At 49.7% G+C, this 16,161-nt stretch overlaps 1 protein-coding gene across 1 annotated transcript in view; it reads left to right on the forward strand.

The window, feature by feature from the left end:
* The first annotated feature begins 11,778 nt into the window (after positions 1-11,778).
* Positions 11,779-16,161, forward strand: part of ATP9A (ATPase phospholipid transporting 9A (putative)) — a 130,785-nt gene continuing 126,402 nt past the window's right edge. Inside the window, exon 1 of the mRNA XM_023251092.2 lies at positions 11,779-11,928. Coding sequence (XP_023106860.2) covers positions 11,861-11,928 — 68 coding nt within the window. The 5' untranslated portion in view covers positions 11,779-11,860. The remainder of the gene's footprint in view (positions 11,929-16,161) is intronic.

The following is a 16,161-nucleotide window of genomic DNA, read 5'->3' on the forward strand; positions in this document are numbered from 1 at the left end:
GAATGGACTGATTTTTGTCCTTAGGGAGTCAATGCGTGTTGCTGCTTATTTAAATACAGTTCAGTTGGAACCCCAAGAGTGCCAATGTACTCCCTATGCTTTGCAAATGCCTCCTTCCTGAACCAGCAGGAGAGGTGGCCTTCGCAGGGACCCTCAGGTGACTTATTTTGGTTCGCCAGTGCCTACGCTGTGGAACGGGGTTTCCATTCTTTAAGAAACTCATGGAAGGGCGTGTTTCTTCTAGGTACACATACTAATTTGTACAAAAATGTCCTTGGTGCAACTTAAATGCCAAGTGATTGTGAAGATTGTTTTTGAGTATTGCATGAAGGCTACGAACAGGCAAGTCATGGGTGTGAAAGCTTTAATTTATCTACCTCATTTATTTTTATTTTTGTAGCCATAGTCTCTATTTTCCTATTTTATGACCGCTGAAGTGTTCTGACACCCTGTCTTCAACCTGAGTTGATGTATGGTGGGAGTGACTGGACATTTAAGATATCTTGATGGTTCTTTGTTGTAAACGCCCCCTCCCCCTGTTTGTATATGTAATATGAAACGAATGAGGGCACATTGCTCTAATGGTTTAACAAGGAAGGAGAAAGAAAGACCTTAATTTCTGAGTGGAGAAGTCTCCTTCTATGTGGAAAAGTAGATCAAGACTGTTATCAAAAGTTTGTGTTATTGCACCTGACTTTAGGATCCAAAAAAAAAAAAAAAATTTTTTTTTTTTTTTTTTTTTTTTTTTTTGCCACATTGTGCCTTTCTTCCTGGAATTGTAAGTGGGACACAATAACTAGTACCTGTCTACACTGTGAAGTGGATATTGTTACAGAGAACACCAGAGGCTTTCTTACTGTCAAGCAAACAATGCCTTGTGAATGTATGATCTATGGAGAAACCCCTGTAGTTTCACCTGCTGATGCTGTCTGTGTTGTTGGAGAATAAATTTCGGATGTTTTTTTTTTTGTCTTCCCCCCCCCACCGGGTGCATATGTCTCTGGTTAGTTTCTGCTCTAAACCTGAGAGTTCTCATTTGAACAATCACTTGCCCTCGTGACCCCCCCCCCCCCCCCCCCCCAGGTCTTAGAATCAAAATACATCCGCTTACGTCCCTACTGGACCCATTTCTCAAGCACACACAAAGAACTACTTGCTGGTTGTTTTCTTGCTTTCTTCAGGCATACAAGTTGTGTTAGAGTAAACTGAGTCTAGAGAACTTTTGCTTGTGTTCCCTTGTGACCGCAGACGGCTTATCGGGCTGTAGATTACCCCATATTTCAATCCCAACCTGGTACCAGTCATTGGGCAGAGGGAACCACGTAGGAGGTGGCACTTAATTCCAAGAGAAGATTCTTTGAGAGGGTGGTGGAAAAGTACCCCCTGGGGAGAGACACAAAGGCAAGGCCAGGGTAGTGTCCAACTGGCAAAGTACCCTGTTACCTCCCTTTTGTTGTGTTTCTCTTTGCAAACCCAGTGGCAAGAACCAGCATCAGATTCTAGGAGAATCTTCCTGGATGCAGATAGGACTACATCTGTGAATGGATGCTCCTGACATCAGAGAAGGCTGGGGATTATGTTCCCCAGATAGGAGCCCTGCATGGCAATTTCCTTTGCGGGTGGATGCCCTCTCCAAGGTCTGTCTGTTCTTTGGCCTCAACTCCTCTAGATTTGGGGTGGGATGGTCACTCTTGACTCCGAAAGCAAGATTAACGAGGTCCTTCAGATAACTGAAGTGGAATTACCTAAGCCAAGATCCATTAGTTCCAAGTGTCTATGCTGACCCCTTCTCTCACTTGATAACTAACCCACAGTGAAGTTTTAGGTTTAGCTTGAAATGTATGAGGATTATTTTTACTTGCGTGAAAGTCGTTTCCTCTTCTCCCAACATGTTTCAGACGTTATTTCAAGGGAACAGCCGTTTCTGGCTAATCCTTGTTAAATACATGCGGTAATACCAAAATGTTCAATCAGCTATTGCTGGACAAACTCTTGTTTTCCTCCAAACTATTAAATAGCTTGGGTCATCATTGTGGCATAGTTTTCCTTCCACCCAGTTAACTGCAGGGTAAATTCTTCCTTGAGAGATTGCTAGGGCAAAGATGAACATTTCCATGTGTTTGCAGTTGTGCATAAGAGTGTTGTGTCTGTACCTATGTTCTCAGCCCTAATCTTTAAAGCTAGTCCTCCAGTAGATTGCGATGTGAGCACACTACCATCCATGATCTAGGGCATTTCTCTGTTTAAGGAGCAGTACGGGTGCCATAAAACTTGCTCTTTGAGACCTGCCTACCTCTTTGCATGTTCCTTTATGGGTTCTGTGTATTCAAAGCTTTTTTTTTTTCTTAATAAAAAAAATTTTTTTTGATGTTTATTTATTTTTGAGACAGAGGGAGACAGCACGAGTGGGGGAGGGGCAGAGAAGAGAGGGAGACACAGAATCCGAAAACAGGCTCCAGGCTCCGAGCTGTCAGCACAGAGCCCGACACGGGGCTCGAACTCACGAACCGTGAGATAGTGACCTGAGCCGAAGTCGGCCGCTCAACTGACTGAGCCACCCAGGCGCCCCTAAAAAAATTTTCTTAATGTTTGCTTCTTTTTGAGAGAAAGTGTGGGTGAGCACGGGGAGGTGCAGAGAGAGAGAGAGGGAGACACAGAATCTGAAGCAGTCTCCAGGCTCGGGGCTGGCAGCACAGAGCCCAACACAGGGCTTGAACTTGTGAACTGTGAGATCATGACCAGAGCCAGAAGTCGGATGCCTAAGCAACTGAGCCACTCAGGTGCCCCTAAAGCGCGTTTTTCATACGGGATGGAGGATTTAAGGGAATCGCAACATCTTGACTTTAAGAATAAACGGGCAATCAGTGAGATTGGGGGGAGGGGGAGAATAAACTTCCATATTTCCCCCTGACGCTCTGCCCTCAGTTTAAAGACAGGTGTTCTGGGGGAAGGAATTGTTGCTTTGTATGGGGTAGCTGTGTTTGTAGAGAGAGGGTCTTGGGGTGGATGGGGCAGGCCCCTCCCTCCAGGTGAAGTTTGTACTTATTTGGCAGAACTCGCCTAAGAGCTGCGCAGAAGGGGGAGGCAGTGTGCGAGGTGGCTTGTCCCGTTCTGTGGGGCAGGGCCAGGTGTCACTCGAGCTAAACTGTGCCAGAAGTTCTTCGGTTTCAAAGGCAACTCTCGCAGCAATATGACCTGTTTACAATGCAGTAGATAGCTTGAGCCCAAACAGGAAAGTTCATGCACGCTGGCATGCGTAGAACACTCAGAAACAAAATCAGTAAGGGGTTTGATGATCCGGGTACGTTTCAAGTCTGGGGAAAGGATGGGTTCGCGAGGTAACTGGTCATTTGGAAAGGAAGTCTCAGGCCGACATATAAGCTGGGTGCCCTACGGCAAGATAATCTGTAGAACCCCAAGTACCTCATTTGCACAATAGGGATAATTTTTTTTTTTTAAGTTTTTCTTTAATGTTTTATTTCTGAGACAGAGAGAGCATGAGCGGGGAAGGGTCAGAGAGAGGGAGACACAGAATCAGAAGTAGGCTCCAGGCTCTGAGCAGTCAGCCCAGAGCCCGACTCGGGGCTCGAACTCACAAACCGTGAGATCGTGACCTGAGCCAAAGTCGGAGGTGTAACTCACTGAGCCACCCAGGTGCCCCGAAATGTATGTTTATTTTTGAGAGAGAGAGAGACACTGTGAGCAGGGGAGGGTCAGAGAGAGAGACACATCTCCAGGCTCCAGGCTCCGAGCTACCAGCACAGAGACCAACGCGGGGCTCAAATCCATGAACCGTGAGATCATGACCCAAGGTGAAGTTGGATGCTTAACGGACTGAGCCACCCAGACACCCTCTATTTCTTAATATCAAAAGAAAACGAGCATTAGTTAAACTAGGCCAAAATCAAGATAAGGAAGTAAATTTACTCTTCAAAAGTGGACAATTTTCACAGTTAAGACCTTGCAAATGTGTTCGAAAGAAGCATCAAGCTCTGCTTTCAAGTCTAAAGTATATTGGAAAGTGACCCTTGTGGGAGAAGAAACATCCCACATGGCCTGCAGAACCACCCCTTTGTCCCCTCCCTTATTATTTCTACCCTCCAACCTTTTGTAAACAACTGAATGTTTTAAGCAAAGAGTGAGTTGGAAGGAAAAGGAGTGTCCTAACTGAGCCATGGAACAAGGATGAAGTCAGTTTTATCCTGAGTGGATCGTTATGGGTCCTTAAAAGCTGGAGACCAATGACGTTGTGCCCGCTGGCCCGTGCTGCAGGCATGCCCAGTGTTGAAGATGCTTTGCCCTTCTGTTTACTTCCCATAAGTCAGTTTTGGGTTTTTTTTTTTTTTTTTTAATGTGTATTTATTTTTGAGAGAGAAACAGAGCGTGAGTGGGGGAGGGGCAGACAGAGAGGGAGACACAGAATCCAAAGCAGGTTCTAGGCTCTGAGCTGTCAGCATGGAGCCCTACGAGGGGCTCGAACTCACGGACCGCAAGATCATGACCTGAGCCGAAGTCGGACGCTCAACCGACTGAGCCACCCGGGTGCCCCTTTTTAAATTTTTTTAACGTTTATTCATTTTTGAGAGAGCATGAGTGGGGGTGGAGGGGCAGAGAGAGAGGGAGACACAGAACCCAAAGCAGGCTCCAGGCTCCGAGCTGTCAGCACAGAGCCCGACGCGGGGCTTGAACCCGTGAACCAGGAGATCATGACCTCAGCAGAGGTGGAACCCTCAACCAACTGAGCCACCCAGGCCGCCCCTTGTTTTTTGGTTTTTAATGTTTGCTGTTACTCTGATGGCTTTGGGGCCATCCTGATGGGAAAAATTACTTTCACTGAATTCTCTAACAGTCCTTGAGTTACTTGACATGTCAGAGGCCAATTCCGTCTTCATGTTCATTTTCTCACTTGGCGAAGACCCCAGAAAAGGGAGAAAAGGAGGCGGTACCAGAATTTCAGTTTGCTGCTCTTTGGGATTGCACAGGCCAGTGAAATAAGGGGGAAAGAGGAGGAGACTGTGTAGGTTTTGACTTTATCAAGTAAAGATGATTAACAACTCAACAAACATGTCGTTCCCAACCATATCGCATTTTGTACTCTTAAGAATGTTTACTTGTTGATTTGCTGTCTACTCTTATAATATTTAAAACAAAGGAAAGTCATGGCTCCCACAAATGTAAGATGACAAAGATTTTACTCTAACAGATGTCCAACGGATTCAAAGGAGAAACAAAGACCTCTCAAACCCAGGCAATCAGGAATGTCAAAGTAAATTTACAAATAGATGGAAAACATAGTCAGTATCTACAGGGCAATAATCAATTGCATTCCTCTGGATAGCACCATTTGCATTTCTATGGTGTATTACTGTTGTTTCACAACAGAGTTGTGAAATAGCTCAAAGACATCGAAAGGCATTGGTAATCTGGAGAAGAATGCCGGCCAGTCTACCTTTGTTACTCATCTCAGAGCCTTCTATAACATCTAGAAACCAGGGATTGTGTGTCTGTTACCTGTGTCCCCAGTGCCCCGAATCTTGCAGGCCCCCAGTGAAGATTACGTGAATGAATGACTGTTCTGTACAATTTTGCCTAAACTCCCTAGTGTCTTTTTGGAGGTAAAAAGCAGTACCACACAGACCAAATGGTATTATTAAATCGTAGGGAAGTATTGTTGTTTGTGAAAAGCTCTTAAGCAGTTCTTATTTTTTACCAAAAAATGGGGTGGGGGGATAGAGTGGGGAGGATGAGATTAGTGTTAGAGACACAGCCTTACTAGAGGTTTAAAAATTATCTAACCTCCCGTTCTAGCCTGGTGGGTCTCAACCAGGGACAATTATGCCCTCCAGGACATTTCACAATATCTGAAGGCATCTGTGGTGGTTTGGGGGTGGGGTGGGGAGCTGCCGTCGGCATGTAGTGTAGAGAAACCAGGGTTACTGCTAAGCATCCTACGATGCACGAGAAAGCCCCCACCATAAAGGAATGTTCAGCCCAAATGTCCGTAGTGCCCCGTGCCCCGGTTGAGAAACGGATCTAGGGACCTAGCACGTTCACCGAAAACCATTCAGAGAGAAGATTCCAGGCACCCGAGGAATTTCATCGCTTCTCCCCTCAGCTGAAGTTTACCCGAAACATTTTTTATTAATTCTGGGTTCCCATATTCCCTGCCTCCCTGTCAGCCCTGCTCATGCCCTTGACTTCTTGTCTACTTACTGCCAATACACTGTAAGCAGGAGGAGCCCGTCTGGAGGCCTGTGAAAACAAGGCCTGTACTGAGAGACTCCACATAGATTGGGCCTCCGCCTACCATCTGTTGGTGAGGTTGGGTGGCATCTTGCACCTCAGTTTCTCTGCTTTCTGGAAAGCAGAGGCTGGACTAGGTTGGCTTACCTGTCAAAGACCTTTCTGTTCCAGCTATCAGTACCAGGAGCTTCCTGTGCTCAGGGCCTACTGGTTAGAGAGGGCTCTCAAGGGTCCCTGAAAGGGGCTGTTCCTCTGAAAGCAGAACCCTGAGGTGACCATTCCTAGGACCATGAAGAGAAGGCAGGGCCGGGCCAGGAAGAGGGAAGCCGTGTCCTGCCGGGTGGGACCCCAGTTACCTGCCCCTCCAATTACTGTCCTGCCCCAGCCCTGCCTCTCTCCCGGCCCCTCGCACTGCTCTCAGAGGCCCCAGGGGCCTCTCTCCTACCTCCTGCAAGCATCTAGATCTCTCTCAAGATGAGATGAATGCTTTTAAGTGCTTCTCTTCCTGTGGAGTTGCTTTTCTGGAAGGGTCTTAAAAAGTGCCTTCTCCAATGGTTATAAAAGTGCCCTGGAAAAAAATTTTGGAAAATACACTAACAGTCACCTCCCGCCTCTTTTTTAAATTTTTTTTTTTAACATTTATTTATTTTTGAGACAGAGAGAGACAGAGCATGACCGCCTCTTTTTTAAAATTAATGTATTTTTTTAGATTTGCATCCAACTTAGTTAACGTATAGTGTGATCATGATTTCGGGAGTAGAACCCAGTGGTTCATCCCCTACATATAAAACTCAGTGCTCCTCCCAACAAGCACCCTCCTTAATGCCCATCCCCCATTTAGCCCATCCCCCCCCACCTCCCCTCCAGCAGCCATCAGTTTGCTCTGTATATTTGAGTCTCTTATGTTTTGTCCCCTTCCCGTTTTTATACTATTTTTGCTTCCTTTCCCCTGTATTCATCTATTTTGTATCTTAAATTCCGCATATGAGTGAAGTCATATGATACTTGCTTTTCTCCAACTGACTAATTTCGCTTAGCATAATACCCTCCAGTTCCATCCACGTGGTTGCAAATGGCAAGATTTCATTCTTTTTGATGGCCGAGTAATACTCCATTGGATATATAGACCACATCTTCTTTATCCATTTATCCATCAGTAGACATTTGGGCTCTTTCCATACTTTGGCTACTGTTGATCATGCTGCTATAAACATGGGGTGCATGTGCCCCTTCGAAACAGCACACCCGTGGATAAATGCCTAGTAGTGCAACTGCTGGGTCATGGGGTGGTTCTATTTTTTATTTTTTGAGGAACCTCCATCTGTTTTCCAGAGTGGCTACACCAGCTGATTCCCACACCCCTCTCTTTTCATATGAAAATGTTACCACCTCTGGAGACTCAGAGGAGGCTCTGTGGTCTTTTAAAAAAATTATTTATTTGGGGTGCCTGGGTGGCGCAGTCGGTTAAGCGTCCGACTTCAGCCAGGTCACAATCTCGCGGTCCGGGAGTTCGAGCCCCACGTCGGGCTCTGGGCTGATGGCTCGGAGCCTGGAGCCTGTTTCCGATTCTGTGTCTCCCTCTCTCTCTGCCCCTCCCCCGTTCATGCTCTGTCTCTCTCTGTCCCAAAAATAAATAAACGTTGAAAAAAAAAAAGTTAAAAAAAATTATTTAAAAACATTATAAAAGTGATACATATTCGCTAAAGAAAATAGAAAGGATAAACAAAAGTTATAAGATTCGCCTGGATGTACCCCACTAATGCAAGATGTTAATAATGTGGAAACTGCTGAGTTTGGGGTTGGGAGGGGTGGATATGGGATGGGTATAGGAAGCTCTTTCTGCTATCTGCTCCAATTTTCTGTAAATCTCAAACTACTAAATACATAGTGTATAAATTAAGTTACATTTTATTTTTTATTTTATTTTAAAAATCTTTTTAGTTGTTTTTATTTTTTATGCTTTTTTCAATATATGAAATTTATTGTCAAATTGGTTTCCAATATTTTATTTTATTTTATTTTATTTAAAAAAATTTTTTTTAACGTTTATTGATTTTTTTTGAGACAGAGAGAGACAAAGCATGAACGGGGGAGGGTCAGAGAGAGGGAGACACAGAATCTGAAACAGGCTCCAGGCTCTGAGCTGTCAGCACAGAGCCCGACGTGGGGCTCGAACTCACGGACCGCGAGATCATGACCTGAGCCGAAGTCGGACACTTAACCGACTGAGCCACCCAGGCGCCCCTCCAATATTTTATTTTTTAAAGATTATTTATTTATTTATTTATTTAATTTTTTTGAGAGAAGGAGAGAGCACAAGCCGGGGAGGAAAAGAAAGAGAGAGGGAGACAGAGAAGTCATGGCAGGTGCCACACTGTCAGTGCAGAGCCCAACACAGGGGCTCGAACTCACGAACCATGAGATCATGGCCTGAGCCAAAATCAAGAGCTGGAGGTTTAACCGACTGAGCCACACAGGCACCCCTACACTATATTTTAAATATCTACCTAGAATCTTTTTTGTCCAGAGACAACCACTGGATGATCCCATTTTGCTCACTCTTTAATTAGGGGAAAATAAAAATATCCCTAGCAGTAGGGGGTGGAAGGATTGGAATGGCTGACCTTCTAGGAGTGTTAACCACGTGCTCGCATTGTGCTCTGTGCTTTATGCTCCCGTGACGCACTGAACTTTTCCAACTCTGTAACAAGCCTTACACAGCGCTTCCTCTGGGTAGCCACTCTTCCGACCGTCTTGTATTCACGACGAACTCATCTAATCCTTCCAACAATCCTGTGAGGCTGGTACTATCCCCGTTTTGCAGGAGGAAACTGAGGTCTGGCAGTTTGTAAGTTGTCTCAGCCTCTGCAGTGGGGAGGTGGTGAAAGTTATACAGGATCTCTGACGACACAGTCACTTGGATGTTACTCGAGATTTTAGAAAATGAGGGCACGGTCCGGTGATGGTGGCCACGCATAGGTTCCACAGGAACCAGAGGAAGCTTGGAGAATGTTCGGAATCGGGGTAAATACCTACTAACCGGAAGGGTCATCACTGTGATTCAGCTGATCACAGGAGGCCCTTTGTCCGGCCTGCCAGAGCATGGAAAAGCAAGGCCCTGGAACCCAGCCTCGTCCCTTCCCTAACCGTGTTGCTCTGTGCGGGCCACTCTGAGCTTCAGTTTCCTCACCTGCAAAATGGGTTTGATTTAGGCCTAGCTGGCAGAACCGTGGGAGGATTAAATATGAAACTCCGTGCGTGTTTTAGGCACAGGATGAAAACCAAAGCTCACGTGTATTGACCCCCAGCTGTGTGGGGGGACACCGGACTACAGGTGGTCACAATCCCTGGCCTTTTCTCTTAGTCTGTGTGGTAGTGGAGTGGAGAAGGGGGTCTGGGTGTGAACCGGGTGGGGCTTGAGGCAGACTTCCCTTCCCGGGGAGCACGCGGGAGGGGGTGGGGCCTACTTTGATGCCAGGATGGGGACAACTGGTGTTTCCATTTCCTCCACTCAACAAGCACTCGTTGATGGGGCGCCTGGGTGGCTTGGTGAAGCACCTGGCTTGATTTCGGCTCAGGTCGTGATCTCGCTGTTCCTGAGATGGAACCCCAAGATGGGACAGCACAGGGCACGTTTGGGATTCTTTCCCTCTCTCTCTCTCTCTGCCCCTCCCACACTTGCACATTTGTGTGTGCGTGCCCTGTCTCTCTCTCAAAAACCCAAAAAACCCCAAGCATTTGCTGACTGTTGATCGTGCTCTGTGTCACGTGCCCAGCAGTGTTGTGGATGCAGGAGAAAGCAGGAAGCAAGGCAGACCAGGTCTGTTTGCCAAACTGTGCTATTTTCCCCAAGAAAGGTGCAATGCGGCAATTCTAAAGGCATGTTTCTTTTCATGAGGAGCTTCATGTGGCCTGAGGTAAGTCACACTTCTTAGTTGGGGATCTGCCCTTCCTCAGCCAGGGTCCCAGAAACACATATTTGGTGGCTCCACCCTTACTCACAGCAGACATATGAAAAGGCACCCGTACTCTGCGTGAAATAGATTAGGTGTCACTACTTTAAACTTTGCTTTGGCTGTAGCAGGTTAGTTTATAGGGTTTTACGTTTTGATGGTCTTCAATCACATACGGCTTAAAAAATTTTTTTGTTCATTTATTTAAAAAAAATTTTTTTTTAACGTCTATTTATTTTTGAGACAGAGAGAGACAGAGCATGAACGGGGGAGGGTCAGAGAGAGAAGGAGACACAGAATCTGAAACAGGCTCCAGGCTTTGAGCTGTCAATACAGAGCCCAACGTGGGGCTCGAGCCCACGGACCATGAGATCATGACCTGAGCTGAAGTCAGACGCTTAACCGACTGAACCACCCAGATGCCACATTACCTACAGATTCTTAACCTACCCCAGCCTTCCCTCCTGTCCTTCCTCCCATCACCACTACTCGTTTTCTTTCTGTTCTCAAAATTTAACAGGTCCTTGAAAGTTAATGGATCCTCAACACTGTGGGAGAGGGTATAAGCAAGTAAGTGTGGCTGTAGGTCTGGGTGGGAGGATTCATGTGTGTGTGTGTGTGTGTGTGTGTGTGTGTGTGTGTGTGATTCTCAGCACGCTTGAATGTGTTGGAGCGACTGAGAGGGCAAGTGTAAGCCCCAGAGGTAGTTGAGGGAATGTGAGAATGAGTGAGTGCACGTGTGTGTGATTGTGAATCCCAGGGATCCAGGGGGGCGGGTGAGGGTGGGTGGTGGTAAGGGATGGTGGGTGAGGGAGTCTGGAAGTGGAGTGAGTGAGGTGGGGGTGTCTGTCCCTATGCCATTGTGATTCTGGGGCACAAACGTGTGAGGCCTAAGGTTCAGGATTGGCCGACGAGGGGGAATAACGGGCGTTGAGTGTGGTAGGGTGTGCAGGTGTGCGATTGCGAATGTCAGATGTTGAGGAGTGAGGTGGCAGGGTGTGTGTGCAAGGCGTGCCCGTGTGATGGTGAATGTCAGGCAGTGAGGCGGGGGGTGTGCATTCGCGCGGTTGGGAATGGGCATGTTGCCGGGGAGCGAGCGGGTTAGAGTGAGCGTGTGTGTGTGCGGGGCTCGTGTGTGCAACTGCATGCCAGTGCCGGCGTGAGCACGCGAGGAAGTGCCTGCGGTGGGGTGGGGGGAGCGCGGCCGGGGGTGCGCGTTTGCGGGTGAGGCGCGGCTGGCTGCTGGGGGGGCGGGGGGACGACGGGCGCGCGCGCGCACGGCGGGGCGTGGGCGGGGGGCGCGTGGCCGGGTGGGCGCGCGTGGGGGGCGCGCGGCGCGGGCGGGGGGCGGGGACACTGCGGCGGCGGCGGCGGCGGCGCGGACACAGCCGGCCGCCCCCCGTGGCAGGCGCGGGGCGAGCGGGCGCAGCGCGGAGCTCGGGCCCATGGTGCGCCCGTGTCCGTCGGTCGGGCCGCGCGGGCGGCTCCGCGCGTGGCCCGGCGCTCGCGAGCTCGCCCCCTCGCTGCGGGCCCGGCCCGCCCGCTGCCGCCGCCTCCTCCCCCGGGGCGGCGCGGCGCCGGCGGGCGGCGGCGCGGAGGCCGGACCGGGCGGCGGCCCAGGCGGCGCGGGGGGCGCGGCGGCCAAGGCGGGCGGCGCGGGCGACATGACGGACAACATCCCGCTGCAGCCGGTGCGCCAGAAGAAGCGGATGGACAGCAGGCCCCGCGCCGGGTGAGCGGGGCCCGGGGACGCCGGCCGCCTTTGTCCGCGCGGGCCGGGGCGGCCTGGCCGGGCCTGACAGCTTGGCCGCGCCCGGCGCCATGAGCTCGCGGCCGGCGGGGGAGGCGGGCGGGTCGTCGCGGCTGCAGCTCCGGCCCGGGCCCCCCCTGCGCGACCGCGTCCCCCTGGGGCCCGAGCGCGCGGCTGCCTCCGCCCCGGCCCAGCTCTCCTTGGAAGCCCCGGGAAGCCCGGCCCGCCCCAGCGCCGTGCCCCGCGCGCGGAACTGGGACCAGCCATGGCTTTCCACCGTTTTATTGTTTCCTGATTATCCTTGTTGTGATTACGCTTCGGTCCCCAGCAAACCCTGCTCCGCGCCTGGAACAGCCCTCGGGAGCCCGGATGTGCTGGGCTTACTGGGGCGGGGGAGACGCGGCCTTCGCCGCAGACCCGCGCCACGGGGGTCCCGCATCAGCGCCTCGGGGTCCCGGCCCCTGGTCGGCCGCCTTCCCCTCCCGGCCCCGGGTGGGTCAGAAACCGGCAGCCGCAGGAGGCCGGGCGGGGCTCCTCCTGGCCGACCGGAGAACCTCCGGCTCCCCACAGTTGGAGGGAAGGCGTCCCCTGGCCCGGGTGGGGGTTCCACCTGCTGTGGCCTTTCCCGCCCCGGCCGACCCCATGGCCGCCTAGGCGTGGGTTTCCCTCCTGGAGGGCGAGCGGACGGGTTGTCGATTTCCGCCCAGCCGTCCTGTCTTGCTGAGGTTGTAAGGGACTCTGTGGCATCGCCCGCGACAGTTACCTGGGGGTAAGGGCTGGGGGGGGGGGGGGGCTGGTTAAATTGCACATTCTCTGGCCCCTCCCAGGCCCTCCGATCGGAGTTTGGGGGCGGGGGTGGGTGGGAGCTGGAAAGGTGCTTTTTTCTCAGGCTGCCCAGGTGAGGCTGACGTCCCCTGAAGGCTGAGCCCGGCAGCTGGGCGGGGCTGCGGCCTTGGACCCGCCCTGCCTCCTAACATCCTGTCGGCTCTGGGCATTTCCTTGTGGCGGCGGCTTAGTGCGGAGTCGGTTGCTTCGTGCCGGAGGTGGAGAGGGGGAACCCTTAGGGCTGCTTGCTTCCATCAGGTGTCCATGGAATTAAAAAAAAAAAAAAAAAAAAAAAGTCATGATGCTAGCTGCCATTTTGTGCGGTCTTTGTCCCTGTCTTCCTTGAATGTTCCGGAGGCCCGGTTGATGTAAGACAGGAGGACCCGAACGCAGTGAGGTTAAGGACTGCCGGGAAGATGCTGCAAAATGGAGATTGAAGTCGGGATCACTGGGCTCCCAGACAGTGCTCCCTCCCTTCCTTCCCTGTTCTCCCTCGTTATACTCCTGACTACTCAAGGCGCAAGAAAGATCCTTGAGCTCTATGCCTGGATAGCGTATGCGTGCAGTTTCCAGCCTCAGTAAATCATGAATTTGTGTATTCAGTGGACTCGAGTCCTCTAGATGTTCGCGTTTAAAGCAATTATGAGATGATTACAGTGTGCAGGGGCGGTGCCAGGCGACTGGGATACAAAGATGAATTAAATTAAACAAGCCATGTCTGACCCGTGCAGGCCTCCTGACTCTGGCTGTGTGCAGTCGCTCAGGGAGCTTAGCAAACCACTGCCCCTGCCCTGTTTTAGACCTTTGAAATTATCTGGAGTGGGACCGGGTTATCTATTCTATTTTTTATTTTTTTTTTAAGCTCCCAGATGATTTTAACATGCTGTCATAGTTGAGAACTCCTGATGCAGTGCATGAGAGGAAAATGTAGATAATTCTTTAAAAGTGTTAATTAACCATGATAGAAATATGCACTGTTAACGTGGGGGCTGACAGGGAGCGGTGCAGACAGTTAAAAATTTTTCTGTTTGGTATTTGAATGGAAGATCACATCCCCTTTTAGAATTTGCCACTTTGGAACTAATTTGTTTCCTAAACAGTGACACAGATGCATATTCAAAGCATGTATCAGGAGAGCCAGGCAATTGTGTATATATATGTTCCTGTGTTTAATTTGCAGTTTTAGGAGTAGCTACCTCAAGGTGGGAAGCTGGGGTTTTGGAAACACTTTTGGAAGCAAAGTGATGGAGAGTCTCCCCGAAATATAATGGGGGCGAGGAGTTAAAGAAAGAAGAAACTAATATAGATGTTTCTTTACTTTCCAAGGGATTACATCCCGGTAAACCTATTGTAAGTTGAAAATACCTTAAGGTGAAAATGCATTTACTACACCTAACCTACTCAACATCGTAGCATCGCTTAGCCTGCCTTAAACATACTCAGAACATTTACATTAGCCTACAGTTGGGCAAAATCATGTAGCATAAATAGCCTATTTGATAGTAAAGTGTTGATTACCTTATGTAATGTACTGACTACTGGACTGAAAGTGGAAGACGGAGTGGCCGTATGGGTGTGGGATGGTTGTCAGTGTGTCAGTATTTACCCTCCTGAGTTCCTGGCCGGCTGGGGCTCCTTGCTGGCCAGCATCACAGCGGAGGGTTGCACCTCCCGGAAGAGATTACAATTCAAACTACAGTTCATATGAAACGCATGTTGATTTTGTACCATTGTAACAGCGAAAAATCTGAGGCGGAACATCAGAAGTCAGGAATTGTATCGAATGGTCAGGCTCTCTGCTTGGGTGCTTGACATAAATAGCCCTGTTTTATTTTTTTTAACTTTTTTTTTTAATGTTTATTTATTTTGAGAGACAGAGAAAGGGAGAGCAAGCAGGGGAGGGGCAGAGAGAGAGAGAGAGAATTCCAAGCAGGGTCCCATGCGGGGCTCAGACTCACGAACTGTGAGATTGTGACCCCAGCCGAAATCAAGAGTCCATCGCTCAGCCGACTGAGCCACCCAGGTGCCCCTATTTATTAAAATTTTTTTTTAAATTCTATTTATTGATAGTGCAAGTGTGTGAGTGGGGGAGGGGCAGAGAGAGGGAGACACAGAATGTGAAGCAGGCTCCAGGCTCTGAGCTGTCAGCAGGCCTTGAACCCACGAACCATGAGATCGTGACCTGAGCCGAAGTCGGACGCTCAACCGACTGAGCCAGCCAGGCACCCCAAATGGTTGGTGATTTTATGGTTAAACCCCAAAATGGGCACCAAGGCGGCACAGTCAGCTGAGTGTCAGACTCTTGATTTCTGCTCAGGTCAACATCTCAGGATTCAGGAGTTCAAGCCCTGCACCAGGCTCTGTGTGGATGGCAAGGAGCCTGCTTGGGATTCTGTCTCTCCTTTTCTCTACCCCCCTCCCCATAAAAAAAATTAAAAAAGAAAACAAAACCCCAAAACATAGATGCCATGAGCCCCAGGAGACAGTTTAATTAATGCTGGGGTTACTCAGGGTATGTTTCCAAGACATGCACTTTATTTGCTGAGGGCATCTTGTGGCCCCAGTGCTGTTTTCTCTCTCTCAAGAAAGTTACCGCATCCCGATGCTGAGAAAACCCTTGCCGGGGTTAGGAAACGCGGCCTGTGCGGCACATTGCTGGAAGCCGTAGTCTGACTTCACGCGCTTTGCTGCCAGCTGAACGTTCCCTTCTTGGTGAAACACCAGAGGTTGGTCGGTAGGAGCGTGGGTCCCAGAGGGGAAGAGCTTGGTTCGAGCTCAGGCTCCATCACAACTCGCGTTCGACTTTGGGAAAATTATCTTCCCTCTCTGGGTCTCAGTGCTTTCATCTGTAAAGTGGGAGCGACAAGAATTATGGAGACCTCAGAGGGTTGTTTTAGAGATTTCATCCATGTAAAGTTTAGAACAGTAAGCACTTAGTACACCCTAGTATTTGCTGGGGCTGAGGGTGATAAACAGGTCTTTGTAGGAGGTTTGCTACCGGGGACTCTTGAGAATGCTCCTTTGATGGGGGGACATTTAAAAATACTATGAGGGCATCTGAGTGGCTCAGTTGCTTGAGCATCCGACTTTGGCTCAGGTCATGATCTCGCAGTCTGTGAGTTCAAGGCCCACGTCGGGCTCTGTGCTGACAGCTCGGAGCCTGGAGCCCGCTTCGGATTCTGTGTCTCCCTCTCTCTGCCCCTCCCCCACTCATGCTCTGTCTCTGTCTCTCTCAAATATAGATAAACATTAAACTTTTAACAAGTATTACGGATTTCATGACTCTGTTCTGATCAAATCTGGGGAAATGATTCTGCATAAGTGTCCAACCAGATATGTAAAGGCTCTGTTGTGCTGTGTAGGGCAGGGAGCAGGTGCTGTGGCTAAACT

Source organism: Felis catus, chromosome A3 (assembly GCF_018350175.1).
Source record: "Felis catus isolate Fca126 chromosome A3, F.catus_Fca126_mat1.0, whole genome shotgun sequence".
NCBI classification, from domain to species: domain Eukaryota; kingdom Metazoa; phylum Chordata; class Mammalia; order Carnivora; family Felidae; genus Felis; species Felis catus.